This window comes from Amblyraja radiata, chromosome 11, assembly GCF_010909765.2.
Source record: "Amblyraja radiata isolate CabotCenter1 chromosome 11, sAmbRad1.1.pri, whole genome shotgun sequence".
Classification (NCBI taxonomy): domain Eukaryota; kingdom Metazoa; phylum Chordata; class Chondrichthyes; order Rajiformes; family Rajidae; genus Amblyraja; species Amblyraja radiata.
Genome location: NC_045966.1, coordinates 50,112,974 through 50,125,159, shown reverse-complemented (window position 1 = coordinate 50,125,159; position 12,186 = coordinate 50,112,974). Strand labels below are relative to the sequence as shown.

At 42.8% G+C, this 12,186-nt stretch overlaps 1 protein-coding gene across 2 annotated transcripts in view; it reads right to left on the bottom strand.

The window, feature by feature from the left end:
• The window catches only part of LOC116978623 (proton-coupled amino acid transporter 1-like), a 65,346-nt gene that overhangs the window by 20,383 nt on the left and 32,777 nt on the right, over positions 1-12,186 (bottom strand). For both annotated transcript variants that reach the window (XM_033029908.1, XM_033029909.1), the window contains 3 exons: positions 10,476-10,694; positions 2,135-2,233; positions 904-1,070 (listed from right to left, as the gene is read on the bottom strand). In XM_033029908.1, coding sequence (XP_032885799.1) covers positions 904-1,070; positions 2,135-2,233; positions 10,476-10,694 — 485 coding nt within the window. The remainder of the gene's footprint in view (positions 1-903; positions 1,071-2,134; positions 2,234-10,475; positions 10,695-12,186) is intronic.

Sequence of the window (12,186 nt, the reverse complement as noted above, 5' to 3'; positions counted from 1 at the left end):
AAAGTATACACAGTATCCACGCCAGGTCCCTCTTTGTTTTCGTTCTCTCTCTTCCCTCACAGCGGACCCCCATGCCGGGTCCACTGTTCTCCCCCCCCCCCCTCTTTGGTGGCAGTTCCCCCACGTCGGATCCTCCATTGTTCTTCCCTTGTGCCCCCCCCCCCCCCAAGCTGTGTCCTCCATTGCCCATTGCTCTTCCCCGTCCCTCACGACGGTCCCCCCACGCCGGGTCCTTTGTTCCTTCCCTCAGCAGCGTTCTCACATCGCCCATTGCAACGACCTCTCCACCCAGCGCCGACCCAGGCCCCAGCCACATGGATAAGTCGACTCGCGGCGTGTGGGTTCAGATCTCGGCCGCGAGCTCCACCGACATTTTGGCATCATGGTCAGTACAGTCATTGTAGGCCAAAAGTCCTGTCCCAGCACTATAATAATCTAGATTATATGTTATTTTTCAGAGTGAGCATGAACTTGTTAAATTACCCAATGCTTCATAATACTACACCACTTCAATTCAACTGGCATCATACCAATGAGCGAGCTATCAAAAACAGTTAAGTGATAAAAAACCGTACATGACAACTTTACGGAAGGGACTATTTTCTCAAATCTAGTCTTTTCAAAAGAAAGCCATCTAGTTTATTTCAAACCAACAAAAAATTTTGAACAGTTCACCTTCATGCCCTCTGAAAAATAAATAATCTAGAGGTCTTGGTTTGAAAACTGTCAAAGAAGTGTAATTTCGGGATGGACAAGTTCCATCTCTGGTTGTTAAAACTTGAACATAGTTTCGCTTGTTGGAAAATTCTATCAAATACTGAAAATTTGACCTTTTAGACTAAAAAAACAGCTCAAAATAATTGATCATCAAGTCAAAGATTGGCAATGCTCATGAACACTTACCAACAGGGAGGCAAATTTAGTGTGACGCTTCCTTTAATTTCTTCACCAAAGCAAGTGTATCCCAAAACTCCTATGCTTACATACAATATTGTAACAATTGCGATGGCAGAATACAGAATTGCTGGAAATTGGTGTGGTTTTTGCATCTTGTTTTCAAGTGGAAGTACCTTAAACAAAAAAAAAGTAACAAAGACACATCTTAGATAAGATGAAGAAGGGTCTCGACCCGAAACGTTGCCTATTTCCTTCGCTCTATAAATGCTGCCTCACTCGCTGAGTTTCTCCAGCATTTTTGTCTATCTTAGATTAGTTCAGTATGTAGTCACTTCCAGTGAAGCAAAAGTTTAGCTACAGCATAGAAACAGGACTAGTCGTGGTCTGATCAACCACGGCTGGGTCGCCTGGGTGAGGGTGTCTGATGTTGAAAGACCCGAAACACCCAATGACCCCAGGTTACATCACTGGAGCATCAATAGATGTTTTTTTTTTTCAATCAGCTCAATGAGTCCATGCTGACCATGGATCACCAGATCACACTAGTTCCATATTACCCAATTTTCTCATCCACTCTCTACACACTGAAGGCCAATTTACAGAAGCCAATTAACCCAAAATCCACACATCTTTGAGATGTCAGAGGAAACCAGAGCACCCAGAGGAAACCCACATGATCATGGGGAGAATGGACAAACTCCACGCAAGTTAGGATTGAACCCCAGGTCTCTAGCACAGTGGGGCAGCAGCTCTACTAGTGCACCATTGCGCTGCCCTTCTATAATTTTAGTGGGGATGGAGTAAATGAAAATTTGATGGATCATTAATGGTGGGAAATCTTAAACTTTGGACCTGGTTTGTCAATTGCCACATTGTTGGGAAAATGTTTCAATGCACACATTGCATTTCCTGCATAGCAACAGTGGCCATGTTTTGAAAGATGCCCACCGGCTTTTTAGTCCATCATACCTGAAACTTCAGGACAGCCCAATATGTGCTACTTTGGTCAAACAAATACAAATAGGCTTGTTATTAGTATTTTTCCACTGAAATCATAACCACAAATTTAGGAAACGTTGTACACAACTTTAGTGAACCCATGGTTACTTGAGCAGTAGCAGTTTTGTTAACTGCAGGGTCAATTACAGAAATAGAATGAAATTGCAGTTAATGAAGAGGATGAACAATACAACCATTGCTATCTCTGGTAACATTGGTACAATTATCTTTCACTCACCACACCAATGCCTTCAAATGCGAATATTGCTGTTCCAAAAAACATGGCAAAAGATTTCCAATCACCCACTTTTGGCAGATCACTGGAATGCGAAATATGCTGCACAATTAAGAATTACATATTAGATTTAATGCTTATGAAAGTATAATTTTCACCACATTCAAAAATGCCAGGCAATTCATATTCAAGATTAAATTAAAAAAATATTGATATACAAATATGAAGAGGATGGTTAAGATACATATAAGGCCATTAGAGAACAAGGTTGGTGAATTAATAACTGCATATGACAGAAGATAGATATGTTGAATATTTTTTTCCAATGGTCTTTACATGAAAGACATTGCTAACACACCCACAATATCAGAGCGCTAATTCTAAAAAATATGAGCACTTGCAAAAATCCCAGTTACAAGGGACAAAGTTTTGGAGAAACAGGAGACTAAAGGTTGACAAATTGACAGGATTTGAAAGGACCCATCTGTTAAATGTTTTCACATTTGCTAAAGGTTTAAGAGGATATATGATACGTATATAGCCAACTAGATGCCCAAAAAGTCAGTGTGGAAACGGGCCCTTCAGCTCAACTTGCCCACATCGGGCAACATATCCCAGCTACACTAGTCCCACCTGCCCGCATTTGGTCCATATCCCTCCAAACCTGTCCTATATTTGCCTAACTGTTTCTTGAATGTTGGGATGGACCCAGCCTCAACTATGTCATCTGGCAGCTTGTTCCATACACTGACCATCCACAGTGTGAAAAGGTTACCCCTCAGATTCCTATTAAATCTTTTCCCCTTCACCTTAAACCCATGCCCTCTGGTCCTCGATTCACCATCTCTGGAGAAAAGACTCTGTGCATCTACCTGATCTATTCCTCTCATGATTTTATACACCTCTATAAGATCTCCCCTAATCCTCTTGCACTCCAAGGAATAGAGTCCCAGTCTACTCAACCTCTCGCTATAGCTCAGACCCTCTAGTCTTGGCAACATCCTCGTATATCTTCTCTGTACCCGTTCCAGCTTGACATTTCCTATAACATGATGTCCAGAATGAAGATAATACTCTAAATGCAGCCTCGCCAATATCTTATACAACTGCAACATGACTTCCCAACTTCTATACTCAATACTCTGTGCCCTTGTTCATAAAAGAAAGGCAGGAAGCAGGGAACTATAAATCAGATAGTTTAACAGCTACTATTCCTAACTTGGAATCAATAATTAGAGGAAATAACTAGTCATGTAGGAAAGTTGAAAATAATTAAACTAAGTCAATGGTTTATTGAAAAGTTAATATATTTGACAAATTTGATCCAATTTTTTGAAGATGTAACGGCGAGTTAATGTAGGGAACCTGTAGATGCAGTTGTTTAGATTACAAGTCATTTAACAAGGTGTCACACAAGAGCCGGGTGTATTAATTAAAAGCCCCATAGAATTAGAGGAAGTGTTTGAATGGAATGAAAAGTGAAACTGAAATATGAAACAGGTTTGGCATAAACTGATCCTTTTCAAACTGGATAGAGGAACCAGTGGTGTACTGCAAGGAACAGTTGTCAGCAGTCTGATTGATGATTCATTATTTACATGAATGACCTGAAGGAAGAATATGTAAAGTTTCTAAATTTGCTGATGATATGGAAATAGGTGAAAGGGCAAGTTGCAATAAGGATAATGTAAATTTGCAAAGTGATGAGATAGATTGGGGCAAGAGAATGCCAAATGGAATTTAATGTGGGAATGTGTGAAATTATACACCAAGCAGATATTAGTTTATAATTGGCACATATAACGAGATAGTGAAAAATACTGTTTTGCATGTTATTCAGGCAAAGCACACCAAGTACGACAAAAATGGAAAGTATGCAAAATATATTAGAGTTGCCAAGAAAGTGCAAATTAAAACATTTGTAAGTGTCACAATGATGTAAAGTGGACGATTGGGAATTCATCGTTAGTTTATGTGACAATAGTCTGATAATAGCAGGGGAAAAGCCATTCTTGAATCTGGTGGTTGTGCTATCATGTCTACCCGTATCTTCTACCCAATGGGTGAGGGGGGTGGGTGAAGGGGAGAGAATGACTTGAGGTGCAAGTGGTCATTGATTATGTTGCTGCTTTCTGAGGCAGTGTGCAGTCTAGATAATCGTTGGGGAATGGTTGGTGCGTGGTTATTAGTCTGATAACAGTAGGATATGTGGTGTTCTTGAATCTGATGGTACATGCTTTCTGGATTCTGCCTAATATGACAGAGGTGAGAGGAGAGCATGTCAATATGTCAAATTATTCAAATCAGTCAATCAATCAATCGGATTTATTCATCACTTACTCAATAAAGTGCGGTGAAATGAACTTGCCAGCAGCGGTACAATCAAAAAAGAACACACAATAAACAATAAAAATTCAACACAAACATCCACCACAGCATTCTTCATTGCAGTGGAAGGCACAAAGTATAGTCAGTCCTCCTCCATTGTTCCCCCGTGGTCGGGGCCATAACCTCCGTAGTCGCCACTGCGGGCAGCCAGATGTACAGGCCCTCTCGTCTGAAAGGTAAGTCCTGAATCAGTGCTTCCCTACCGGAGACCACGACTTCAAGATGACGTAGACCGCAGGCTGGCGGTCGGAGCTCTTCTCCAGGGATCCCCGGTGAGGGATCCCACTCCGGACTGTAAGTCCCCGCCCGCGGCTAGAAGCTCCGCAGTCCGCGGCTTCAAGGTGTTGATGGCCGTGGGCTGGAGGGTCAGAACTCTTCTCTTCCGGGGATCCCCAACGAGGGATCCCAGGCTCCGGACGCCGCGCCCACGGCTGGAAGCTCCGCAGTTTGCGGCTTCAAGATGTTGAAGGCCAGGGGCCGGCGGGTCGGAGCTCTTCTCCTCCGGGGATCCCCAACGAGGGATCCCAGGCTTCGGACGCCACACCCGCGGCTAGAAGCTCCACAGCACGCTGCATCAGGCTGAACAGTCCGCGGGCCCGACTCCGGGAAGGGCCGCACCAATCCTTGGTGTTAGGCCGCGAGGGAGGCGACATGGAAAAAGTCGCCTCTCCATGGAGGAGGTGACCGAAAGTGGTTTCCCCCTTACCCCACCTCACCATCCCCACACAAGACACACCGAGAGACATTAAAACACACATTTGGACATACTAAAAAAACAAAAAGAGTAGAAATGACTAACACGCTGCAGGCAGGGCAGCTGTCTCGCAGCGCCCCCACCGACCAATGGAAATTGCAAATGAGTGATCTAAAGGAAATGAGGCTCTTTACTGCACAAATCCTAAAAGCTACCAGGCAGGTCCAACTAGTTAAAAATAAATGAATTTTTGTACTTCATTGCAATACTTACTCAAGTATACAAGGGTCTTGACGTTGGGACTTTTTTTTACTACTGGGAGAGAGTTTATAGCAGAGGGACATAGTTACAAGATAAGGTGCTGTTCATTTAACACAAAGGTACATGGACATTTCTTTTCACAGAGGGTGGTGATTTTCTGCCCTAACAGGTGGGCCATTGGAGAACAAGGTTGGTGAATAAATACAGCATATGACAGGAAAGTAAGATATGTTGAATAATTTTTTTCCAACAGTCTTTACATGGAAGACATTGCTAACACACCCACACTATCTCACTCTTGTCAGTGTTAAATTCCATTTGCCACTACTTGGCCCACCTTCTCAACAGATTCAAATCCTGTCATAAGTGTGGATATCTTTCCTCACAATCAACCTCACCACTAATTTTGGTGCCATCTGCAAATTTACTAACACTTTTAACTACTTTGTTATGTGTAGGAAGGAACTGCAGATGCTGGTTTAAATTAAAGTTAAGTACATTAACAATTTGAATGGTAAATATTGGATCCAGCAATGGCCCCATGGCATCTCACTGGTCGTAAGGCCTGGTATCAGAAAAACAATGCTTGACAACTACCCCTTGACTCCTTCCTCCAAGACAATTTTGAATCAAATTGGCCGGTCATCTTGCAGTCCATGTGATCTAACCTTCCAAACCAACCTATCTTGAAGGGTATGCAGAAAATAGATGAGTGCAAGCACTGGAACTGGTTCTTTTAGCCCAGTATGTTCATGCTGATCTTGATGCCGTTAAATTAATATCCTTTGTATGTGATCCAGATACCTCCATTCCCTATATATCCATGTGTCTAACTAAAAGCTTAAATGCCACTATCATATCTGCCTTCACCACTACTTCTGGCAGCATATTCCATACACCCACCACACTGTAATGAACTTGCCACACAAATCGCCTTTAAACTTTTCATTTCAGGCTATTAAACTCAACTGAAACAAATCTCTGAACATTAATAATAATAATAATAATAAATTTTATTTATGGGCGCCTTTCAAGAGTCTCAAGGACACCGTACAAACATTTTGCAGGTAGAGGAAAAACATGTAAGGGGAATGAAATAAATAGTAGAGACATGACTGGTACACAAAGTAAAGACAGAATTCAATACAAACACAATAATAAGACAATTAATGCACAGATGAAAAGGGAGGGGGACGTGGGGCTAAGGATAGGCAGAGGTGAAGAGATGGGTCTTGAGGCGGGACTGGAAGATGGTGAGGGACACGGAATTGCGGATCAGTTGGGGGAGGGAGTTCCAGAGCCTGGGAGCTGCCCTGGAGAAGGCTCTGTCCCCTGCGGAGGTTGGACTTGTGGATGGAGAGGAGACCGGCTGATGTGGATCTGAGGGACCGTGAGGGTTGGTAGGGGGAGAGGAGGTCAGTGAGATATGGGGGGGCCAGATGGTGGAGGGCTTTGTAGGTGAGGATCAGGATTTTGTAGGTGATCCGGTGGGAGATGGGAAGCCAGTGAAGTTGTTTGAGGACTGGAGTGATGTGATGCCAGGGTTTGGTGTGGGTGATGAGTCGGGCGGCTGCGTTCTGGACCAGTTGGAGTCGGTTGATGTAGGTGGAGCTGATGCCAAGGAGAAGTGAGTTGCAATAGTCCAGTCGGGAGGAGATGAAGGCATGGATGAGTCTTTCAGCAGCGGGCGGTGTGAGAGAGGGTCTGAGTTTGGCGATGTTGCGGAGATGAAAGAAGGAGGTTTTAATGACATGGCGGATGTGAGGCTCAAGGGAGAGGGTGGAATCAAAGATCACGCCAAGGTTGCGGGCCTGGGGAGATGGGGAGACAGTGGTGCCGTCGATGGTGAGAGTGAGGTTATTGATTTTGCTTTGGAGCCTATGAGGAGGAATTCTGTCTTATCGCTGTTGAGTTTGAGGAAATTATGTTGCATCCAGGTTTTTATAGCTGGCAAACAGGAGTTGATATGGGAGAGTTGTGGGGGGATTTGGTGCCAAGGTAGATATGGGTGTCATCAGCGTAACAGTGGAAGTCCAGGTTGAAGTGGCGGAGTATCTGACCAAGGGGGAGGATGTAGATGATGAAGAGGAGGGGGCCGAGTACGGAGCCTTGGGGAACGCCTTGAGTGACTGTGGCTGTAGCAGAGGTGTGGTTGTGGAGAGAGATGAAGTGGGATCTGTTGGAAAGGTAGGAACGGAGCCAGCTGAGTGCAGAGCCTTCAATGCCGAGGTCTTTGAGTCTGGTGAGCAGGATGTTATGGTTCACTGTATAGAAGGCTGCGCTCAGGTCGAGGAGGATGAGGATGTTGCGGACTCAGCAGAGGTGAGGAGGTCGTTGAGGACTTTGAGGAGAGCAGTTTCTGTGCTATGGAGGATCTGTTTATTTGCACTTTATCTGCTTATTAATTGATGTGTGTATATATTTATATAATGGTATATGGACACAATGATACGTTCTGTAATCATGCCTACTATATTCTGTTGTGCTGAAGCAAAGCAAGAATTTCATTGTCCTATCTGGGACACATGACAATAAACTCTTGACTCTTGACTTGACTCTTCTAGTCCTTGACATTTCCATTCTGTAAAAAAAATATTCTGATTGTCTACCGTCTCTCTATGCCTCTCATGATTTGATATAATTTTATCAACTCTCCCCTCAACCTCTGACTTTCCCGAAAAAACAATCCAAATTTGTCTAACCTCTCCTTATAGCTAATGCCCTCCAATCGACACAGCATACTGGTAAACCACTTCTCCATTCTCTCCAAAACCTTCACACCCATCCTGTAATGCGGTGACTAAAACTGCACACAATATTACAAATGTTGCCTAACCAAACTCCTATAAAGTAGCAACATGACTTCCTGACTACTGAATGCCCCGACGGATGAAGAATGCCATACGCCTTCTGTAGTTGCGACTATCAGGGAGCTATGTACGTGGACCCCAGGATCCTTCCATAGATCAATGGCATTAAGGATCTTGCCATTAACTGTATAGTTTCCCTTACATTTGACCTCCAAAAGTGTAACACATCACACTTGCTCAGATTAAACTCCATCCGCCATTTCTCCACTCATTTAGTTTAGTTTAGAAATACAGCGTGGAAACAGGCCCTTCGTCCCACCGAGACACCGACCAGCAATCCCCGCACATTAATACTATCCTGCACGCACTAGGGCCAATTTACACTTATACCAAGTCAATTTATCTACATGTACTAGGTATGTTGCAAAGCCTACCTGAAGCGTCGCTGAAAATCTGTCGCTGCGGGTGTGAGCGATTTTGGCGCCGTTTAGAGGGGGGCGGGTTTAAAACGCGATTTTCTCTAGGCTGTTCAAATCGAAGATGTTCAGCCTAGTTAATTATTAACGAAAAATCACTGGTAGACCCCGTCGCAAAAGCTATTATTAGTTTTAAAGGCCTTGTATAATAGTTATAGTAGTTTAAAAATCAATCTCTAAACCCGCGAACAACGGCAGCTGTCAGGGTCTCATAGAGCAAACAACTGAAGGCGGGCTGCATATTTTTACATTAAAAAGGGCTTCTTAAGATCCCTTTATACAAAGTTTAATATTGCGAGTAGCTCATTTTGGGCCCATTATATCCTGCAGTATTTTTCTGGGCATTTGAGGCACAAATCTAGCGCAATGTGAACGTTCTAAACCAGCGCGTTCCACAGGGACCCACTAGAAAGCTGATTTAAATGGGCATTTATTTACAGCAATTGAACACTAAATTCCTTCCATTTGGCCTATAAATTAATGTAAATGAGATTTAAAAATCATGTTTTATTGTGAATTATTTATGAATATTATTTGTACACTTAGGCTATTTAAAAATGTTAATCATTTATTAAGAAATGGATAGATGTTTAGATCTAGTAATTGAAGTTTGAAATTAGCTACACTTGGGTAACTAACTAATTATATGCTTTAATTTCAGGTCATCCAAGTAAGATTATTTTATATTTGTTTCAGAATGGTTCAATCTACGATAACTGAAAATTTCATTCAGTTCTCTTAATTTTTAAGAAAGTTATGGGCTTTTGACCACACGATCACAGCTTTTTTGTTATGTCCATAGAAAATCAATAGGGAACAAGATGCTAATTTCCGAGTATGAAAATGGCCATAACTTTTTAAATACTTGAGATATGAAAGTGAATTAGGTGTCAAATTAAACTTCTTTTTATGCTTTATCTGATGGGATAAATTACAGACTTGATTTTTTAAATCTCAAAATTTTGTAACATTGCTACATGTTTGGATTGTTGGAGGAAACCGAAGATTTTGGAGAAAACCCACGCAGTCATGAGGAGAACGCACAAACACCATACAGACAGCACCCATGGTTGGGATCAAACCCGAGTCTCTGGCGCTGCAAGGCAGCAACTCTATTGCTGTGCCACCCCAACTCCCCGTGTACCACCCCTCATATATTGTTGACCCAAAGTTTCAATGCCTGACTGTTCACTCAATACAGCTGAAATAAATTGCACTTCTGAGAAATTAACTATACAAGATAAACTCTACAGAAATAAAGTAGATCATGAAATTCCTCCTCATTTGTTGCAATACATACTTGGCTAATAAAGTATTACTATATTGTATTGAATCAACAAAACATGTAATTTAACAATGAAAGCCAACTATTCAAAGCTTGCATCTTTGGCCAAAGTAATTTATATTGAAGTGCACTCAAATCCAAAATGTAAAATGGTGCAGTTGATACACAATGGATCAGTAAGATGGCCTTTGGTCATGGTCTCAATTTCAAGGGACAAACAATGAAAATTAAAAAAAGATTTGTACAAATACAAGGTAAACCTACCATAGCAATTTTATAAAACACTAAAATTTCATGTGAAATTTGATAATCAGATGCTTGTGATTTTTACCACCTAGTATTAGAAAGTAATTTTTGGACACAAACTGGGTTATTTTAAAAGCAAGTCAAAATTAAGTCACATGTGGTAAAAATAATTCAGATTACTTACAGCAAAGAGGTGGGTGAAAATCAAAATAAGGCTCACAAGCATAGCTAAATTGGCAAGCATTGACAAAGGAGTCAGGTACTTCAGGTTTTGAATGAAGACCAACGGAATGATGAATGGCAGAAAGATAAGTATGTATAGACGGCTGTCCATACTTCCATGTACAACAGTTGAGATGTTCTGACTGCAGTCATTATTTGTAATATTTGCTGCATCCACAACCTAGAGTACAAAAAAAAGTTAGACTTTATAATCAGGCAAACATTCAATGGATATTTGTTTCACACATCTCCAGAGTAGAGAAGAGATATTTGTCATGGTAATGTGAATCTTGTGGCCAAGATTCAGGACCACTGAGTTCCCGCATAAGGGGCAAAGAGCACATTACCTTACTCTACCCACCCAGTCCACTTGCAGGCACCTCCTGCCCCATCTTCAGAAGAGTCTACATTTCCCATTCTTCCGATATTAGCGAGTTCCGAACTCAAAACCAGAAGGCAACCAAATTATCCCAAATCCAAAGGGACATCCCAAGGAAGCTTCAACTATAATACATCTTTGCTATTGTAATCTAATTCTCTCAATGAAAGCCAAGTAGTTTTCGCCTCATTGTTCACTCCACCAGCACGTTACCTCTCAGTGATGTGATCTCAAGGAAATCCAAACCCGTTTGATCATTAACATCAGCATCTAAAATAAGACACGAAGTGCTGGAATAACTCAGCGGGTCAGTCAGCATCCCAGGAGAAGATGCCCCACGTTTTCCAGGAAAGCTGCCTGAGCCACCGAGTTACTCCAGCACTGTCTTTTCACGTAAACCAGCATCTGTTGTTCCTTGTTTCTACATTCAGTATCCAAAATTAAAATTATCTCTTAATCTCCCCCCCCCCCCCCCCTCAAGCATTTCAATCTTGGGACTACTACTCTTGCAACTCCCTGTTCTGCCCTTTCATCCTCAGCAATTGCTAGCCTTGTTATGGCACTTTCCCCATGAAAATTCAGAACTTGCAACATCTGTCCTCCCACCTTTTCCCTTCCTAGAGTCGTTCCTCGACAAGTCTTACAGCACGATTGTTACACCTAAGGTACTGGAAGAGAGAAGGTGGGAGACAGTGAGAACGGGAGGGAAGCATGGAATGCCAACGTCCCCGGGGGTTGTACCTCTTGTGAACAGGTTCACCCACTTAGAAGCTGTCGGGACAGAAGAGGTGTTTAGACTGGGCGGCGGACTGGCTTGTGATGCGAATAGGGCTGTTGAGCCAAAACCAAAAAGGCCTAAGGCAGGCAACGCCATTGTAGTGAGAGACTCCATTGTGAGAGGTACGGACAGGGGTTTCTGCGGCAACAGACGGGATGCGAGGATGGTGTGCTGCCTTCCTGGTACCAGGATCCAGGATGTCACGGACAGAGTGCAGAAAATCCTCAAGGGCGAAGGTGAACATCCGGAAGTGGTAGTGCATGTCGGCACAAACGATGTCGGAAAGAAGGGGATGAATATTCTGCAGCGTGACTTTAGAGAGCTCGGAAAAATACTGAAAAGCAGGACCTCCAGGGTTGTTATCTCCGGTTTGCTTCCAGTTCCTCGTGCTGGCGAGAGCAGGAACAGGGAGATACGGGACCTGAACGTGTGGCTGAGGAACTGATGCACGGGGCAGGGATTTAGATTCTTAGATCACTGGGATCTGTTTTGGGGTAAGGGGGAACTGTACAAAAG